At 43.8% G+C, this 20,572-nt stretch overlaps 1 protein-coding gene across 1 annotated transcript; it reads left to right on the top strand.

The window, feature by feature from the left end:
• The first annotated feature begins 19,955 nt into the window (after window positions 1–19,955).
• On the top strand, window positions 19,956–20,572 carry LOC119649223. Its single transcript, XM_038051282.1, has 2 exons — window positions 19,956–20,116; window positions 20,178–20,572. Exons 1-2 carry the CDS (start codon window positions 20,114–20,116, stop codon window positions 20,496–20,498), a joined length of 324 nt encoding a protein of 107 aa, XP_037907210.1. The 5' UTR covers window positions 19,956–20,113; the 3' UTR covers window positions 20,499–20,572.

Genomic DNA, 20,572 nt, shown 5'->3' with positions numbered 1-20,572 from the left:
AACGTATGTTTCATTGAAGTTACTATGTCGCTTTCAAGAACAATCAGTGAGAGCCACACCCTGTACGAGGTGACGTTTTATTAACAAAACGGTGCGGACCAAGTCGGGGAAATGGACTAACACCTCTCCAAATCCAAAGTGTTATGCGAACCATGCTCATTAGACAGCTCGGGGTCGGAAGTATTTGAACCCAGCCTTGCTGATATCTGTTCGCCTCAGTGGGTAAGCTTAACCTGATCGGACTGTGGAGGATTATGGTGCGAGGATCTTCCAAACCCACATTTGTTGAAACCAAACAAATGAGCAAATTCATGAAAAAAAGCGAGACCTCCTACCGTACACAACCTGGTCCAATTGACAGAAGAACTTCTCCACAATGCTAATAAATAAGCGGTTATCCCCAGGAAGAAAAGAATTTCGAAGTCATGCAGTGAACCCTCAAAATTGGCCTAATGAGAAGACCGCAACCAGCTAAGGTCCTTGATCAGAAAGCAAGTAGCAAAAGTGCGTCTGAGTTCAGGATATACACATCGACAAAGTCGCCGCAGTAGTGCAAGCGTTAAATGGTATCCGCATTATCTAAAGGATGGCCTTGAATCAAAAGAGGCCTATAAGAAGGCTCAGAATAAAACTAAAGAGTGGAAGCCAACCCACAAAAGGGAAATACTCCCAAGTAACACACATCCGAACTCAAAGGGAGAAAATCCCGTGTAGGTCAGGGGCGAAGACAAGTCGCCATACCGCCAAAATCATTTCCGGACTAAATACCCACTCTTGAGGTGGAACAAATCATCAAAATCCTTCTCCCCATACAAATGGGCATACACTTTTGACCACGACTTATTGTGGGAGACGTGCGTGACAAAAGGTACGGCGAAATAACTTAATGTCTCAATCTCGAAATTATCAAACTGCTGAGGCAGATATACCAGGGGCATACATAACCACAGTCTACCTTCCTAAAGACGCAGGTTTGGAGACGGAGTATCTTCTGGTCCTCTTGATTACTCCGAATAGAGGTCTTAACATGCGGTTATGCAGAGAGAGAGAGATGCAAATTGGAGAGTAAGGGCAAACTCTTCGCAACCGGAGTAGTTGGCGGATCTCTTGAAGCAATTAAACTGCCTCATAAGCTACAAATTTGGCAATACCCCTGTTCACATACTTCGAACGACACATCGTTCAGAAAGCTTACTGAGATTCGCGAGGGAAAGGCGGAGACTATAGAGGTAGAATCAAGCAGGGAACAGACCTGCTACCCACCGGGGAGGGGAAGCTTGATGCCGTGGACGTGGATCTCGAAGAGTTAAAGAGAAACAGCGAGACGCCGAGAAGTGTCTTGATGGAGTACAAGGACTTGATACGCTGGATGGGGATTTAAAAGCCTCGAGATTGCACCCAGATTAGGCATTTGATAGAGCCAAATGGCGAAACTGGTAACAACGGGCCGGCCCCGCTTGTGAACGGAACAAAGGCAGAAGAAAACGAAGAAGGACGATAACTCGATATCTGAGAGGAAACCCAAACATTAATGGAACTAATGGCCAGCAGTGAAATTTATCAGGTAAACGTTGAATCCTGAACGTATCGAGGGAAGATTTGTTGAATGCAAGGAGGAAGCCTACATTTGATCTGTAATTCCTCTTGGGAATTCATATATTCAACTTAAAATATATGTTTCACAGTTCATGGTTTTTTAAGTTTAATTATGACATCCGCTAACATCCAGATCCCGGCGGAGTTAATCGTAAACCTAGTGAAATTCTACAAGAGAAAACCGCTGCCAGTTTTCCTTAGCTGCGATGCCAACGCGCATAGTGATATTTTGGTGGATTTGGCTTCTAGTGACCCCAAATGAAGAGGTGACTATCCGTAGTATTAAACTAGAAATATATAATGTGGGAAACACAACAAACATTTCTGACCAGTTCTTGGGAAGAAGTACTGGGCACTGCTGTAGGGAATACTCTTATGAATGGTTTTGTCATGAACTGGAAGGTGCCCCTATATCGGATAGCAGAATAATAAGGCTCGTTATGGAGGGCAACTCTGAAGTAGAAAAGATAGTAAGGAACTCCAGAAGAACAGGACTCATATATGAGGCATCTGAGCAATAACATTATCCATTTAGAGATGTGCGGTGATATTAGGAGCGTACTGGAACTGAAAGCAGTGGTGAAAGACCTCAACAGAGTTGTCCTCGAGGTATATGAAGTCAGATATCCGACTAAGACAAGGGATTCTCGGGTGGAGGAGGAACTAAAGTAACGAAGTAAAATAGTACAATATGGGAAACGAAACACAACAGCTTCAGGAAATTCTGTATAGGGATTATCAAATTCTGTGTAAAGATCACACTGCGGAATGCAACATTCTGCCCAGAAAGCCAATAGAAGAGAGTGGAACGATATTGAAAAGTTGCGAAGCGGTATGCTCGGTAGTTGGCAGACAAATAGCTTCCAAGCCGATTTTATAAGTTGTTGCATTGACGAAAGCTTACAAACGCTCAATCGCACGTCAAATCTGTTTTATACTGAGGCGGGTCCCAATTCCTTAATAGAACTGGTGTGATAATGACCATATATTAAGCTTAGACTACTGGGCAACGCAAGTTAAAATCACATGAAGTCCTTCTATCAAGTGCAGTGAGAGATATGTAAAAGGTGGATTGAGGCAATACTTATGCCAATCATAGCAGCGTGTTGAGGGAAAAGTAAAAGCTAATCCCAATCTGACAAACCTAGATGAAAACATCAGTAGGGTTAAGAGGCACCGGAAATTAGGATCCCAGAGTTGATTTCAACGATCATGAACATACAAACCTGGTGTTCCTTAGTCAATCAACAATTGTTAAAAAAATAATGTTTACTACTGACCTCGACATGGGAGTAGAACAAAAAGGACACCTATGCTTCCTCCTTGATAGTTTACGAAAACATGATTTAGATTTTCCAGAACTTTCCGAGAAACCTACGTTCTTTCTCTGATGTTCCGAGCTACGCGTTTCCAGAAGAGCACACTCGTCAGTCAACATGGTAACGGGTCGTCAACATTGTTTACACCACACCAAAGCTGTCACCCAAAAAAGTTAAAAGTGAAATAAATTTGAATAAGTAAGCTCGTTATGATGCAATTTATTATCAAAAGCTTATCATACATGCGTACCTAAATTGTGCAAGCATCTAGTTAGTCACTAGTTTTGACTGCGGTACATAATAAAAACCGGTTCGAGCGCTTACCATATGTCTTTGCATAAAAATTAAGAACCATTATAAATACTCCGATTCTGCCAAAAACTGTATCAGTTGAATTTGCTTCAGTAGAAGATATTTCAAACAACTAAAACAATGGTGAGTTTATATCTTATGAATTTCGAAGCATCTTTTTCTAAAAGTTCTCCTTTATTTCAGAAATTCGCAGTAGTTCTTCTTGCTGTCGTCGCTGCAGCTTCTGCCACCCCAATCTTGCCATTGGCTTCCATTGGTGCCCCAATTGCTCCAGCCCTCAGTGTTGCTCCACTTGCTGTTGACCCTCTTCTCCCAAATGTTGCTATTTCTGCTCCTATTGTAAGATCTAGCATCATTGCTGCTCCAGCTCTTGCCCCAGCTGTTGCCCCATTGTCCCTTGGACTCGACCCATGGGCTGCTCCAGCCGTCGTTGATTTATGGAAGAAGAAACGTGCTGCCTAAAGGGGGCCCCTAGTCTCTTGGTAAATAAATTTAAATGCATAAAATAATTGCGTTTTATTTAGTCCTTTCTTAGGAATGAAAGTTGGGTGTCATAAACAACTAAAAGTGAATGCAGATTGGATTTGAAGCTAAGTGTGTAAGCGAAAGTTTTTTTTAGTTTCCACGTTTTACACTTTCAATTATCCTTATTTACAGTTTACTGCTACTGTTTATCGTGACCAGAAATTAGCATTACCCCACCCTTTCTCGGGGGTAATCGTTTCTTGAAAAATTCTAAAGGACTTGGTTTGAGAAAGGAATGCAACACAGTTGATATTCACCTTTCTTTACAACAAGATCACTATACTATCCGACTTATAGTGAATATTTGAATGACACAGTGGCTGGAAATTTTATTTCGGCATGGGAAGCTTACCCTACCGCCTCGCCTGCTTAACCACATAGTTTTCTTGTCCTTGAACAATAGCGCAACCAGCTGATATTGAACTTGGGTGCTCAAGTGTGGTTAGCTACCATTAAGTGGGCGTATGTGAATGAAGTCCAGGAAGCCCAATGCCCACTTGGGTTGGCTGCGATCGAACACGATGGCTTAGGTCCCCCAAAACCCCAAGGAAATTGTGAAATTAAACGTGAAGGTCGCCGAGGCCATACTGACACACGCTTGCACGCCTTGCGCGAGTCAGCCTCAGGAATGTGGCGAGAGGTCTTTTTACACCTCATTAGCTCACGTACAATAAACGAGAGATATCGTCAACACTGAGAAAATGAAGTTGATCAGGAAAAACAAGGTTCGATTGATTGCCCTTGTTGGAAAACGAAATCATAGATGACTAGATAACTGAAGATAAATAATAAATAACAAAAAATGGGATCAGTGAACCCCACTCTTCAGAACCCTAAGGTAAATGAAAGACTGGGCTAGCAAAAATCTTTTTTGAAACGAGGAAGGTCAACACCTTAGTCGTACGACTACCTTACTTGGAGCTAACAATGGATCATTTATAAAATCATACACTGCTTAGGGTACGATAGAGCTCCGATTCTAGCCAACTGAACAGCAAAGCAATGAAAACTTAAACTCAGTGAAAAGCCTCAGATGAAAAGAAGCAATTGAACCAGCAAAAGAAATTGGGAGCCTGCCCAATTTGTCAGACGACCTACACCCAAGCTCTAGAATACGGAATAGAATAGAATAAGGAAGCGGTTGATCTTGCTAATACCACTAGAAATGGGACATATTTCGAAAAGTTTGTTTAAAAGACAGTGACATAAAGATGTTGTTGAGGTAAAATCTGGCGGATCAAACACACCTAAAAAAGTTTATAAGGAAGTGCTTGTCCCAATGAAAATAGTAGTTGAGCTGCTTAGTGTGTACTGGGAGTCGAAGCTGCAAATTCATACAGCAGGATTAATGTCGAATAAAACCAGGGAATAGCATTTATCAAGCAAAGTAGCGTTGCTAGCTTAAAATGGGAGATCTCTTTAAGGTCACCAAAAAACTGCTTAGCTGCTAAGCACTTACAAAGGAAGTGCCTGAAGGTTTCTTCCTTCTCTACGCAACTTCGAGTGCAAACTCTACGCAACTTTGACATTGAGATTAAGAATTCATTGTCCAACATCCGAACTCATAACTTTTGACAGCATTGAACGATGATGCAGAGGAAAGAAGTGTAAGAGTACGATAAGGCCAACCACCGACAAGAAAGCGGAGAACCAGTACCACCTGGACATGTGGATCTTTGGATTCTATTAAGTTTCGTTCAATTGAACTTCGTGCTCACTGCCGGCCACCATAGAACAGATCCTTGCGTGAAATGAGGGAAATCTCCATTGTATTTATCCAAAGAAGTATCCTCAGCCAGAGACCATTTATCATTGCCAAGGCCCTTTTGCAGATGTAGAGGGCTATGCAGGCCTCCTTTGCCCCGATTTCTATGTTAAAAATGTACACCTTTTACAAAGGGTGTTCTATGATTTCACTCATAACGGCGGGACCAGACACCAATATAACTAAGTCGCTCGCGGAAACCACCACCTTCATCTCGCTCCTGTCTAGTCTCCGAGGAGTTCCATCTATCATTACCAACCAGAGCAGTAGAGAGATGGCGGATCCTTAGGACATCCCACTATTCACAGCCCTTGTTTAGCACCGAAGAGAGCTGATCTCACCCTCCATGACCGCCAATTTGATAATCTCAAACGGTTGGGTCTCACTGGTAGGAAAGTGCATCCCGAATTGCATTTCCAGGATCTCACCAGGATATTCCGTCCAGAAAACCTCTGACTTTTCAAGTTCCTTATCCAGAATCTCCCAGTAATGATGCTTCACTTGTACCTCTTGAGACAGTCCTTGCACTGCTACCAGTATTTGTGACTGTATCACATGCTGGAAACCTTCCTAAGCAGTTTTCTGGGATTGGGCACCAAGGCCATTGTTTCAATTGAAACTAAGCGTGCCCATAGCATTCAAAGTCCCCATACTTGAGACTAAGTTTCAAACTAGCAAGCAAATAGATCATCTTCGTTTCACCCGGCCTCACGCACTTTTGCTTCGTCGGAAGGCAATTTCCAGCGGTGACCGCAGGGAGGTTGTATGAGGAGTTTTTGACCTATGCAAAGTTGCATAGTTTTGAAAGTCCTGAAGCAGAATCAGAGGGGTCGCCGGACATAGAATGCGAGAAGACAACGTGGTAAAGCGGTACTGGGGACTGTTAAGTACTGAAATAGGAATAGGCATTCTCCACTGAAATGTTACTTAGAGACCACAATCTGCAATCATATGACACGAAAATAACTCAAATGTAAGGTCAAATTTGTCAGAAGTCTTACTCCATAAATACGAAATGGAATTCGGATTAAGTCAGCTAACAAATGATAATATGAAATATATAAGTTTAGAGGACTTGAAGGTTACGTTGAACAAATATTCCTGAAAGAATGTTATTCTACGCCGCAGAATACCAAGGTATCATTAGTGGGTTGTGTATACGAAAGATAATAACCTGATAACGTAATTAGAAAAAAAAACACCCTCTCTCTTCGCCCATCAATTGTATTCGCAACCACCCCCTCTGGCTCTCTCAACCTGCATGGAATCCATCTCACCGTGTGGTTAAGTGCATTCCAGTTCTCCTGGCACTGAAAGACTTTTAGACTTTCTGATGTTAACGTCCCTCACAATCTGCCTTCTAAGCTCCTGGGAATCTAGTACAAAGGGTCTCCGGGTTCTTCAGAATACCATCGCAGCTAGGACAGTTAGATATGCAGCCCATATTAAACCTATGGAGCTATTTACAGTATCCGCCATGCATCGTGAGAAACTGCTTGACATCATATATCTCACCACGCGTTCTCTGCGTCTCACCTTGATGATTGGAATCAGTCGATCCTTTTTCACCCGTTCCCATCGCTGTTGCCACTTGCTTACCGATTCACGTGTCGATCAGAGAAAAACCAAACAGGCGCTTCGTAGAGGATTCTAGAGCTCATTACACTGGCAATAAGCAGGCTACGGATGCATCGTAAGCTCTTGTCGCAAATCGCAGCAAAAGAATTCAAGACCCGCGACAAATCAAGGAATTTCACTCTCCGCCTCTCGACGTTCGCCTGAGCATTTAGTTTTGTCAACCGAAAACGCACTTTGAAGAGAAACGCTACAACAAGAAAGCTGCTAAGGAGTTAGACGTAAATCCAATGCACAGTGCTCTTGATACCCTGAAAGAGATTTCTCGCCGGATCAGCTTTCGCCCATTCGGCCAACTCTTGCAGCCGATTCGGCTTCGATACAAAACAAGCAGTTCAATACTAAGTGATATAACCTCCACAAGAACAGAATGTACAAGTACACACAACAGCAGCAAGTTGTACTGCAGCAACAACAGGCTGCTTTACAACAACAACAGCAATATTACCAGTGGCAGCTACAAATTTAACACTTTAGCAAAAGCAGCAAATACCGCACATTCAACCGCAGCACCCATAGTTGCAACAAAACCAGCAGCATACTGAGCAGATACAAAACCAACAGCACCACATCAACCGTAAGCTTCTCAAAGGCGCGTCCCCTATTAGCACAGAGGCTAGCTGTGGCAAAGAAAGAGTTGCAAGATATCATGAACCAGGGTATTTGTAGACCTTCCAACAGCTGGTCATCTCCTAAGCCAAACGGCGAACGGATGTCTTACGGAGATTCCACGCGTCTAAATACTCTGGCAATTTTCGACCGATACCCTACTCCACTTATCCATGACTTTGCCCATTCACTTCTAAACTGCCATACTTTCACGATCTTGGATCTGGCCAAAGCGTCCCTGGTGCTCCCGAGGACATACCGAAAACGGGTACCTGCACAGTTCTAGGCATTTGTAGCTCTCGAACAGGAGCTCGTTGATGCAACACTGCTGACATTTCCTCGGCCAGATGTACCTCTAGCGGTTTTTTTCGAGACCTCAGATGCAGCAGCAGGCGCCGCTGTTCACCAACGGGTGAACCAAACCTGCCAACTGTTGAGCTTCTTTTCTAAACAACTCAACCCAGCTCGACGTTACTACTGCGCCTACGATTGCGAGCTACTCGCCGCGTATCTCCTCATTAAATACTACATGCTTCTTACTTTCGCGTTTAAACGAAAGCCCGAAAAAGCTTCTTCTTGCCAACTTTTGCAACTGAGCTTCATCAGCCAGTTTACTTCCGAAATCCAAGACGTGTCTGGAAAAGACAACATCGTTGCAGACAATTTGTAGTGAATCGCACAGATCCGAATATACCGCAATCGCCTAGGCAGAGACAAACTCCAAATACAAGTTCAAGGAGTGTCCTACCTTCGGTTCGAACTCCTACTTACTCTTAGAGACCTCAGAGAAGGTAGCTAGGCCATTTATTCTGGCGCAAGGAAGTATTCCACGCAGTACGCGATTTTGCGCACCCAGGCATCAGGATGACGAACCGGCTGGCCACCGGAAAATACTTCTGGCCGTCCATGAGACAGTGCATCACGTGCACCACGTGCCAGAAGTGTAAGATCAACAAGCACGTAAAAAAGGAAGTAGGCGAATTCCCTAGGTCGACCAAGCGCTTCCACACTATTCACCTCGACATTATTGGCTCTCTGCGAGACTCGCACCATCATTAGTCCTTTGTGAGACTCCCACAGATACAAGTATTGCCTCACAAGCGGTGGCCTGAAGCGACACCTCTGGCTGGCATTATGGCACAATCATGTGCCGGGGTCCTCTGTTGGGAATGGATCCCGCGATTTGATGTACTAGCCATAATCATCACCGACCAGGGAATACAGTTTGAGTGTACTCTTTTCTCAGGGTTAGGTAAACTCCTGGGTTTCAAACCTCACAGGAACACTGCATATCATCCGCAGTGCAATGAGATGCTGCAAAGTTGTCCGGTACCAACTAAGCTAATAGTTCGCGATGGTTCGCCGTGGTCGCAGATTTTGCCCTTCGTCCTCCTTGGTCTTCGCACAGCTCACCGAGAGGGGTTCACGACCAGTCCCGCGGAAATGGTGTACAGAGAGAACTTACGCGCTCAGGGAGGTGGTTTTGAAACTGCAGCCGATGACATCTTCCCGACATATGATGCCAAAAGTCCACACCCTCAGGGACCTCAAGACATACTCGTGCCGTGCTTATTAGGGTAGACCTCATCACACTAACCATATGAGGCCCCCTTTAAACTCCTGGAGCGATGGGAGGTCTTCTTCAAGCCTGACGTTTGGGTCGGGCCCAAAAGAGTCTTCTTGTTGACCGTAAAGGCCTTCGCCAAACCGGAAGATACTCCAAACGGTTCTGGTTGTGACCGCCGGCTAGTGAAGACGAAGTCTACATGCAAACAGCATTACATAATCGTTTAGTATCTTTTACCCTTTTGACCCGCAATATCGGGCTTCTTTCGTACGGTATTTGTGAATTTAATCAGTAAGTAAAGAAAAAATTAAATTAGACTCCCTCTATATTTACGTTAGCAATTTGGTCAAATCGGCCACATGGAAACTACTATATTCCTGTCTAGGACTTAGAATACCCTTTGTACCGATATCTGACTGAAAACCTTCCTTAAGTTTATCCTAGAATCATCAACTTTTGCAGTAATGTTGAGCATAATACTTATAAATTTGGTGAGAATCGCACTATTACTGACAAAGTTTTAACAGGTAAAGTTCATTTTTTTTTGCCAAATTTACTCCAATCTAAGACTGAATGTCAGTGAGTAGTCAAATAGTGACTTACGAAATACATGAACTTTACGAGCTAGGTTCAAATAGGGAAAATGTGTCCTCAAATACACTAAACTTTTCATACATGAAGTCCGAGTTTTCGATTTCCGGCTTGTTTATATTTTACTGACTTCATTCTCCAACCTAATTTTTCTTTGGGACAAAAGACGACAAAGTAATAAAAATAGACTCTTATTGATACGCAGTACAGTAGACCAGACTAAGAACTGTCACTTTGGAGGAGTATAGTGAAGTCGGTCGATGCACAAGTCCATATAGGGTGCCCCAATGTGGATAAAAAGTAATAACTTCAACAAAGCTCGACATTAAGTCTGCAAAACATTAAATTATGCTGGCTAAAAATATATCTAAAACTAAAAGTTGACTCTCTCAAAAAAAGCTTAATTTTAAAAATGATCATTATCGTGGCCTCCAATCTGTTCCGGTTTAGCGGTCCACTCTTTTTTGGGCTGATCTCTACAATGCCTTCTTGAAAGATTATAGTGCTTATCCAGGTAGTTGATTTTTATTCATGAGACTGACGTCTTTACGCCGACTGTATTTTAATGAGTACAAAAACTAGTGCCGACGAAAAAATTAAATATCAGCAGAATAAATAAAATAAAGAGCATCCTTTGGCTAAATTTCTTATCAGCCGTTAATTTATATATGTGTTCACGCGCATATTATACAAATCCAAAAACAGACTTCTTATAGAAGTTCATTTGAATTAATGATAATTAAAGATACAACCGGTCCAAATATTCTACAAACATTCCCCACGGCATGAAAATTGGGAGCAACATATAAATACTCTGATTTTCCTCGAAATTGTATCAGTTATCTGCTTCAGGTGAAGATAATCAAAACATTTACCAAAATGGTAAGTTTGTATCTTAAGGATTTTCACGTCATTTTTTTAACTTTTTTCTTTTATTTCAGAAATTCGTAGTCGTTCTTCTTGCTGTCATCGCCGCAGCCGTTGCCACCCCAATCTTGCCATTGGCCTCAATTGCTGCCCCAATCGCTCCAGTTGTTAGCATTGCTCCAGCGGCCATCGATGTTGCTCCACTTGCCGCAATTGATCCAATCCTCCCAAATGTCGCTATTGCCCCAGCTGTTGCTCCATTATCCCTTGGACTTGATGCCTGGGCTGCCCCAGCCGTTGTTGACTTGTGGAGGAAGAAGCGTACCGCTTAAGCCTTAGACCTCAATGTATGTACCTGCTCGTTTAGTAAATAAATTTATTCTGTAAAAGCAACCTATATATTTTCTTATTTTATCTGATTTAATATCAATACTACTAAGTCCAATTACTACGAAGGAACATTAAATGAGGGACGAAGACGGTTACAATTTCGTACCAGGGAAAGGGAACTCATCAGATGCTGCCTCACCTCTGCCCTGAGAAGAGCATGATTGAAGCGCCTCGCAGATGTTATACCCTCCCTGAATTGTGCACTTTTTTTTAGGGATTGGAGAGTCCTAAGTCCGCAACCGCTTGATGTCGGACCTGACCAAATGGAGAGCAACTTGCTACCACTAACCCCTAAAAGAGAGGGTATAACATCTGCGAGCCGCTTCGATCAAGCTGCTCCCAGGGCAGAGGTGAGGCAGCGCCTGATGAGTTCCCTCTGCCCTGGTAAGAAACCGTAGCCATCTTCGTCCTTCTTTTGATTTTGGGAACTTGGGTGTTACACCCAAAAAAAGAGGAGTTCGTGGACCATCAAGAGTGGGAGCAAAGTGCTTTCCATTTGGTCTGATATCAAGTGGATGCAGACTTAGGACTCCCCAATCAGTAAAAAAAAACTTAAAAATATTATTTTATTGACTTCCTCGAAACATTTTGCGCCTACTTCAGGCAGGTATTTCGCTATGACAATAAGTGAATGTATAGCAAAGGATATTAAAAAGAAAATTATTGATAAAATCTGTTAAAAGAACGTTTTCCTGAACGATATCCATGTATAGCAGTTGAAGTCTAGTGAAACAAATGCCACCAAACTTTTCATCAAATCTGTGAATCTTTTCTCTTTATCTATTTTGTATCTTGTCAATTCCCTTAAAAGGCTTTTTCAAAAACTCAGCGCCGTATTAAAATTAAGCTTTTAACTAAATGTTGCAGCTCCCCTTATAAAAAACGTAGTCATCAATCTGAATGTATTCGCGGCTTTTCCATAATAAGCAACAGAAGAATAGAAACGACAACATATATCTTACTATTATAGATATTTTTCATGATAAAATAAAAGAACGAGAAAGCTTTCGTATGATAGCAGCTTTATAAAATTGGTCAATAAGATAATTTAAAAAATATGAAGATTAGGCTATAATGTAAGTTCATAATTCGAGGAGAAACTTTGATTAGGAAAATGCAACCGTAGAATTGACAACGGGGTATTTTCCGTTTCCTTTTATAACGTAAATTCAACATATCCATAATAGTAGCCCCTGGTAGTCCAGGTACGTAGCCTTTAGTAATTCCTGACTTCATTTTAAATTACTATATTCAGACAATAGGAGGAGAAATATTAGAAACAAAGTCAAGTCTTACTTTAGGTTATATCCCACCTTTACGTCTATGATAGTGAGTCTTCAGATTTAGGGATTTGGTTTGATGTTGTTTTCAGCATATAGGGCAGAGCTACTACTTCCTTTTGGGAAATTTATGAGCACTGACCAATTGGGCTTCCCCACATCTAAGTGGAACTCCACCGAAATTCTGGTCTATACAGCATATAGATGTCCTATCTATTTTTTTAAAGTGGGTCCTTGTATCAGCCCCTCACACATCATATTACAAAATACCATATGTCTTCCGACTGGCGAATCTGACTTTGCGATGGGATGCTTCTTGAAATCAAATCAAATCAAATGTCACTTGTGAAAGAGCGAAGATGCTAGTCGGTTGACTGTCATCCTGCAAGGATCAACGAGTATATTTGAATGGACATTTGCCCCATTTGCGATGCTGACATTCAAAGTCTTAGATGGCAGTAAAGTTGACAAAAACAGTAAATTTGATCAATTATAACTTTATTAGTAAGAGAGCCATCTCTAACAAACTTAGCGCTAGCACGATTTACATCAGAGCCATATCATTGCTTACATTAATACAGATGATTATAAAATGAACTTAATTGGCTCTGTGGTACGCCTTTTTGATGTCACAAACTCCTAAGACCGTGACTGCTGTTATGGCAGCAGGGGGGCAGAGTCTAGCCGGTTCGGGTCTTCAGAGCTAGCCCGTAGCATTCACGAAAGAAAGCAGCTCTCCCACCGTGCAGCTAGAAATCTCTCTGAGGTCCCTAAAAAATGGTTTACCCAGTGTCCGCAAACTGACTCTAGCCAGAGCTGAGCAATCGCAGGGAAAGTGCATGAGGGTTTCTCTTCCTTCTCCGCAGCTTCGGCAACACGAATTGCAGGGTATGCCGAGTCTGGCGGCATGGTCCCTTATGGACCGTGCAGACCGTCGTAATCTGGAATGCATTTGCAAGCGTCTGGCATAGGAGCTTTCGTGATCGGGCTATGCTATAAGTGGGCCAAATTCTCCTTGACTTGGCACAGCTCGTAAGACGCCAGCGGAACACCCACTGTATTCAACGATTGCGAAGGCTATCAAGAGCAGAGCCTCGCCTGGCCAATCCGTCAGATCTCTCATTCCCCTCTATGTTCCTATGGCCAGCAACCCAGAGGAGGGTGACCTTGAGCGTGCCGCCCAGATGGTTCAGCGCGTCTCTGCACTCCCCCACCAGCCTGGAAGATGTCGTCGCTGAGTACAAGGCCTTGTTGGCCGCACGGCTGTCGATCAGAATGGCTACGTTACACTTGGGGCTCGAATCTCGTTCCAGCCATCCAGCCAGACTTCCAATATTACCAGTACTTCCGCCTGGAATACACTGGCGAATCCTGGGAGACCATACATCTTGAATACACTGTGTATATTCGGCAAAACCCCTGCGCCGACTACTCAGGCCATCTTTGATCCGTCGGTAAAGAATATTAAGTCATAACCTTGCAACACGCCGCCGATTTTCACTTTGCCCCGGGTGTTTATAGTAAGCCTTTTTCAGTGCCTCCAGGCACTATACGGAATAATAAAGGTTGGCTATTTGGCTGAGGTTCTTCCTCCTTGATAAGAACCCAGCCGCCCATGGGAATCCCGGAATTTTGATGGCGCAGGAATTGGACGATCATGTCCTTATCCATGCGGATCTTCGGCAACCCTGGTCCACACCTCCGGCGCTAGTTTGCCGCCAGCAGAATTACCATCCGCCAGTGCCACACGTAAGTGGCTCCTGGCCACGTTGCTGAAGGGTTTCGGAGTTCGTGGCCGGTCGGCTAACTTATGCTGCGCAATTTTCTTCGGATGTTGCTTAGCGTCCGAGCACTTGCCCACTCTGCTCCGCTTCTTACCTTACTTGACCTCAAATCGATGAGCTTTGCCTTCTGCTCGTATGCCAGGCGTTTGCTATTTTATTCGTCAACAATCGCCTGGTATTTAGCGAGATCTCTTTCATCCCGCTCGTCGACAGTACCGACCTCCTTATTCTTAGCAATCTTGCTGAGAATATGCATGGCCTTCTGGTACTGGCTCTTGCGCAGGACACCAGTGGACCTTCGCTTTTTAGCCGGTTTCCGGCGACCGACGTTCTTGTCGGTTTTCACTTTCGAGGGATCTCCCGACGTTGAGGGTTTCGGGTTAAGAGGGTTAAGGTCTGGTACTCGCTACACCCAGTTTGACGACAGTGGATTCCAAGCTGAAAGTCACTAGTCCGTCTGCCACCCCGCTCCAGGAAGTCCCTGCGATTGGTTTCGACGGCTACTGTCTCCTGGTTGGGGACCAGCTACTCGTCCTCCAATGATGCGCCGAGCATGACCCGCTCTTCTTCTATCGTCGATTTTTGTTTTTTTTTAAAAATTGAGTCCATGTCTTGGTCCCACGAGTAATCCGGGAAGAATGTCCACCCTTGCTGGCCCGCCCACCAGGGTAAGGGTCTTATTTGAAACTGAAGGTGCCCAAGGTGTTCAGAGTTCAAGCACCTCATTGGCCACGCAGCACTCGGCGTATGCTGTTCCACCTTGGCTTGAGGTCCTATAAGCAATTTCTCCGGTGCAGGGAGGACGATCCCCGGGCTGTTGCTTCGATTCATACCTCCCACAAGATCTACTTGCCCCTAGCACATTACCAGCAGACAAGTAAATCCTCGTCAGTTGGATGAGCCACTTCCAACCCGGCCCTACACACTCTTAACCCGTCCGTAGACGGTTTCCAACGGCTACCACGAGAAGATCGTGTGAGGGCTTACCGAATTATGCAACTTTAACCTGAAGCATAATCGACCAGGCCACCCTGTATGACTATATTCCGCGAGAAAAAAAGTTACACACCCTTTTGCATGCATGGAAACCCCCCTTAAATTCACTGCACGCGTGGGCGATTTTACCACCAATTTCGTGCTAATACGTATAATTATTTGTGTGACTGGTGTGTGACAGTGACAACATAGTTGAGCTGTTGGAATCTATCAAGGACAACGACAATCTACACCAAACCATTGAGAACATAATTAGAGCCATCAAAATGCTTTATATTATAATAAGTTGTAACTAGAGAGAATTAGAGCTAACCCCACGGTTTTCTTAAGACACGGATTCATTTTGGGACTACAATCAGAGCCCCGCTGTGACAACTAGCAGCGGTACAGTTTATACTGAATCCATGCCTCAACATTCATACTGGTGAACACAAGACCTAATAAATTTCTACCGAACTAAGCAATATGGAATCCGAGCTATTAGCGCAATTCCGCGCTTGAGGGCTCAAAGGCCTTTGCCCGCTTGGACATAACCGTAACCCCTATGAAAGTTTCACTAGGGGACCAATCGCAAATAATCAAGTTGAGAACAGATGCCCCTGAAACTCTCATCAGACATATGAAGTCAGAGGTCTATACCGATATTTATAGTACCTGTATTCATTGAGGGAGGTTCCGTGGCCCAAGCCACTTCAGATGGATCTGATCGTGTATGGGTCGCCCTAATTAAGCTTTGGTGAATTCGCCTGCAGCATGATGACCAACAAGTCAAAGTGAGTGTTTCTCGGTGCCATCGCATGGAGGCTCTCTCAAGCCATTTGGTTGTGATTCTACCGACAGCGATGCTGCCCCGTCTTCCTCCACGCCATCTTAGATCACCAATGATAGGTCGCAGGAGGAAGAAAGAAGACATAAAAAAGATTAAAATCTGCTGTCCAAACAGTATCGCAGACGATCAAAGTTACATTAAGGTACTTGGTCTTCGGCCTCCGGCCTTATAAAAGAGTGCGATACTAAGAAGGGAACATTTAGGGTGCCGACAGGCGCCTAAAAGGAAAAGAGGCATTTTGGCCAGTCCAACAAAAGGAACTTAAAGTTCAGAAAGGAGAAAGAACGTCCCCAAGTGGGAACGTCAACTAGCGAAGCGACTCCCAAGGGTAATTAAAGCGGTGAATTGACTAAGGTTTATCTAAGTGTAACTACGTAGCATTTCTAGAGATTAAATTATTTCAAATGACCAAAGTTACAAATAAAACGAAGAAAAAAAGCCGGAGGTAAAAATTTTTCCGGAGGGAATTGCGATTTCCAGCAAAGGAAATCTTTCGTATGCGGTGATACTAAAAAAGGTGAAAGTTGACCCCGAATGAAGAAATTTAGGCGGGAATGTCAGCAAAGTTTAAGGGACCCAGAAAAAAGGTCTCATATTTGAGCCAGAAAAATCTAACAAACAAGCTATAAGCTCACATGGGGAAAATGTCGCGGTACGTTCCCAGAAACGTTCGATCTATATACGATGCAAGTGCCTCAATGAGGTGACTCCAGAGAAGTATTCTGCGCTGTCTTGAAAAAGTTCGAATTGGATGCGTTATTTGCCGTCTAAGGGAAGAGGTGCTTCAAACGTGGGCCGTTTGGACACTTCGTGAAGGCATTCACTAGCGGGATTGATCGAGCCGGTCGATACGAAAGGGGTGGCGAGAGCATTTTATGTGAAAGAAAGGATGAACGGGAGTACCACCATATTGCCGAAAGTGGTAAATGACCGATATTTAGGAAGGCGTTAACTCCAATAACAGTGAGGTTAATTCAAGAAATCTGAATAATTGAAGGGTTGCACAGGAGTTGCTTGCGCAGAGCATCTAGCAGGCCGAGATAGAAATTAGTGAATCCTACAGAATGGGGCACATATTCGACCGGAGAACGGCGATTTGCGCGTATGGTTCCCGAGCTACACAATATGCCGTGGGTCACGCGGTTAGTGATTTGGTGTGGGCAGAAATGAGCGATGTGCATGTGTGTAGCTACTACAACCTACCCAGTCTAATATTGTCTGAGTTTGAAGATATGTTAGACAACTTTGTTCACCACGCAAGAAGTCGAAGTCCAACAGTTATTGTCAGTAGTTTTAACACGTCCGCCCTCGAATGGGGAAGCAAAGACAATAACGTAAAGGGTCGAAATACTTTAGAGGTCTTTACGCAGTTAACTATAGTTCTGGCTAACGAAGGTGACGTAAGCAGCTATCGGAAAGGAAGTCTGGCCCATTTGTAGACCTGACCTTCTTCAGTGTTGCACTGGTGCATGGTAGGCCCTGGGAAGTTAGCGAGAATTATACCCACACCGGCCACCAAAAAGTTATCTTCGAACTATGGAGACAGCTTTATGGTAAGAAGAAACCATATCCAAAGCCGAGAAGGATATCAGGCTACAAAAGCGTTGGGTGAACAAATCTTCATAAAACCGTAGACGAACCCTATAAGGCTGGGGGCTCCACAGAAAGTGCTCTCCATGTGACACAATGCATCACTATGAAATGTGACGCGACCATTCCAGGGAGATACATACTCCCCAGTAGAAGATCCAATTACTGGTGGAATGGCAAGCTGGCCATTCTTCCATTCACTTGCCCCCGAATCAGATGGACGACTCTGGCCCAATAGGATCAATCAGGGGCAAAAAGGGCTTGCCAACAAGGAAACCCGCAAAAACCTCAAGCTTGTCATCCAGCGGGGCAAGAGGAAAGGTTTTAGGGAGCTCTCCTCGAAGGTGGACACTATGTGGACAACATTTGAGTGGAATCAAGTGGAGCCAAGGAAATCTTTTAGATCGGCTTCGTAATGTGATGGGTTTTGTGAAGCTAGGTCAACCAGTGGTGCCATCAAGTTGGTAACTGGCTTGGCGAAAAAGCAACTCGAGGAAATGGTAATACCAACAAATATTGGGCGGTGGTGATCCTGAACTTGAAAAATGCATTCAATTCGTGCCGTGTAGAAAAGCAAGAATGGGCGCTTTAGTATGATACCGATAACGGACCCGAGCTTCGCACTGAGCCCACTACTGTGAAACATCATATGCAATGATGCATTTCACGCTCCGGTTCAGAAGCGGTCCTCATCATCAAGTATCGTAAGGGAAATTACGCTTATACTAGAATTGAAACTGATGCCATCATTTCGAAGTTGTCCAACAAATACTTGGGCGTGGTAATAGACGCAAAACTCAAGTTTAAGCAGCGCAACAACCGGTATCCGGTCTAGACCTGCCTTAATAAGGAACTCCAGACATCCCGGTTTTACGCCGAGGTCCACCAATTCGATATCCCTAAAAGCTGTCTGGCGTCCTGGCCTACGGCATCGCTCTATCTAAGGCAGGGTCTGCCTCGTCTTCTTTTCTACTATAGGCTATTGCCCTTATAGACTTTCCGGGTGGGATCTTCCTCATCCATACGGATTAAGTGACCCGCTCACCGTAACCTATTGAGCCGGATTTTATCCACAACCGGGCGGTCATGGTATCGCTCATAAATTTCGTCATTGTGTAGGTTACGGAATCGTCCATCCTCATGTAACTAGGGGGCGAAAAATTCTTCGGAGGATTCTTCTCTCGAACGCGGCCAAGAGTATACTTACGAAAACCACCCACCACAAGTATAGTTCTACAAGAATGATGCCGAATGTAGGAGGGCCGCAGCATATTTGCGGGTTGCTCAGGTTACTCAGGGTGGCGAGTCCCTACTTGACTGTTGAAATCTACAAGTATGATTTTGATATCATACTTGGGACAGGCTTCGAGGGTCCGCTCAACTGCCTCGTAGAAGGTATCCTTCTGCGACTCTGCAGTCTCCTTTCAAAGCCGATAACAGGTTTCATTTTTTGGCTGACTAAGAAACCGCTATAAGACATGGTTCCTGTCCAGCGCATCTCTTGCACGCTGTTACATCAGCCTTATATTGGGGCAGGATATCGGCTAGCCTGTTCAGTCGTACTCAACACCCAAACTGGAGGACCAGCTGATACATTTTTCCAGTTTTTAGGAGCGGGACACTTGCCTTCATCCATCTCCGTCTGCAGTTTTCCTTGAAGAAAGAACTTCCAGCGATCACCACTTGGAGGTGAAGATAGGGTTTGATAGTAGAGCTGTTGCTATTGGATCAGGAGACGTTTCCCAGGTTTTATGTTCCATGTTCCATCGTGGGTATCAATCCACGTTTCGCACTGAGACCTATGACCGCCGTGTATGAGCATATGGAAAAGGCAAGGCCTCAAGGTTTACCAATTTTGTTAACATGTTCACAAAGTTCACGCAACACTCCAGATGAGTTCCGAAACGCATCAACGGATCTCAACATCTAGTTTGCATATTGATAATAAATTAACATGTTTTATGTTTTATCTGCTGCGGTCCAATTAGGATTGGTTCCTAAAGATAATTCGTATTCTTTACAGGAAAGTTATGGTCAAAAATTTTTTAAGAACTAGGTAAGAGCCCGGCTTTAATTTAAAAGTGAATTCAAACTTTACCCAAAAAGTAGTTGTCAGTTCAGCGTCATCACTGTTCATTGAGCTTGTTATTGATGATTACTCTTGAATTATGAGTATATCTGATGACGGAGTTTGATGTCGTTAAGAAAAAGATATTGGACAATTATTGAAGATCATGATGCAATAGCGCACTGCTGGTGCATCATGAGTTATATTGTCGTAAACAATCATATTTACTCTTGGGATGTTTGATATTAAAGAAGATAACCGGTTGGCATATCAAGCATATCTATGTAGTTTGTAATTTTGGAAAAGCGTCCTATAAATAGTGGAATATTGCAAGGAAGCTGCATCAGTTAGAGTTCGTTTTACCTCAAGACGCTTCAAACTACAATCAAAATGGTATACCCTTCGAAAAATATCTTAAGTCAAATTTTCTCCCTAACAATTAGTTTCATTACAGAAAATCGCTATTGTTGTTCTCACAGTTGTAGCTGCTGCTTCAGCCAGCGCAGTCTTGCCTGTGATTGGCAGTTCACTGGGAGTAGCACCGGGCCTGACTTCAATTGTGGGTCCTTCACTTGCTCCAGCAATTAGCATTGCTCCCCTTGGGACACTTGGCTCACTCAGTCCACTTGGCTCCAGTATCGCTGTTTCAACTCCTATTATTAAGACTGGAATCATCGGTGCTCCAGCTATCGCTCCATTGGGTCTTGGTCTTGGTCTTGATACCTTGTCTTCACCAGCTCTTATTGAATTGTGGAAGAAGAAACGCGCTCATTAAGATGTTTACTTGTTTACTGATGATGACCTAGAAAATAAAGTTTGTTAAAAGATTAAAAAGCAAAGAAAACTGGG

This window comes from Hermetia illucens, chromosome 2, assembly GCF_905115235.1.
Source record: "Hermetia illucens chromosome 2, iHerIll2.2.curated.20191125, whole genome shotgun sequence".
Lineage (NCBI taxonomy): Eukaryota > Metazoa > Arthropoda > Insecta > Diptera > Stratiomyidae > Hermetia > Hermetia illucens.
The sequence above is the reverse complement of the archived record's forward strand: the minus strand, read 5'-3'. Positions and strand labels throughout refer to the sequence as shown.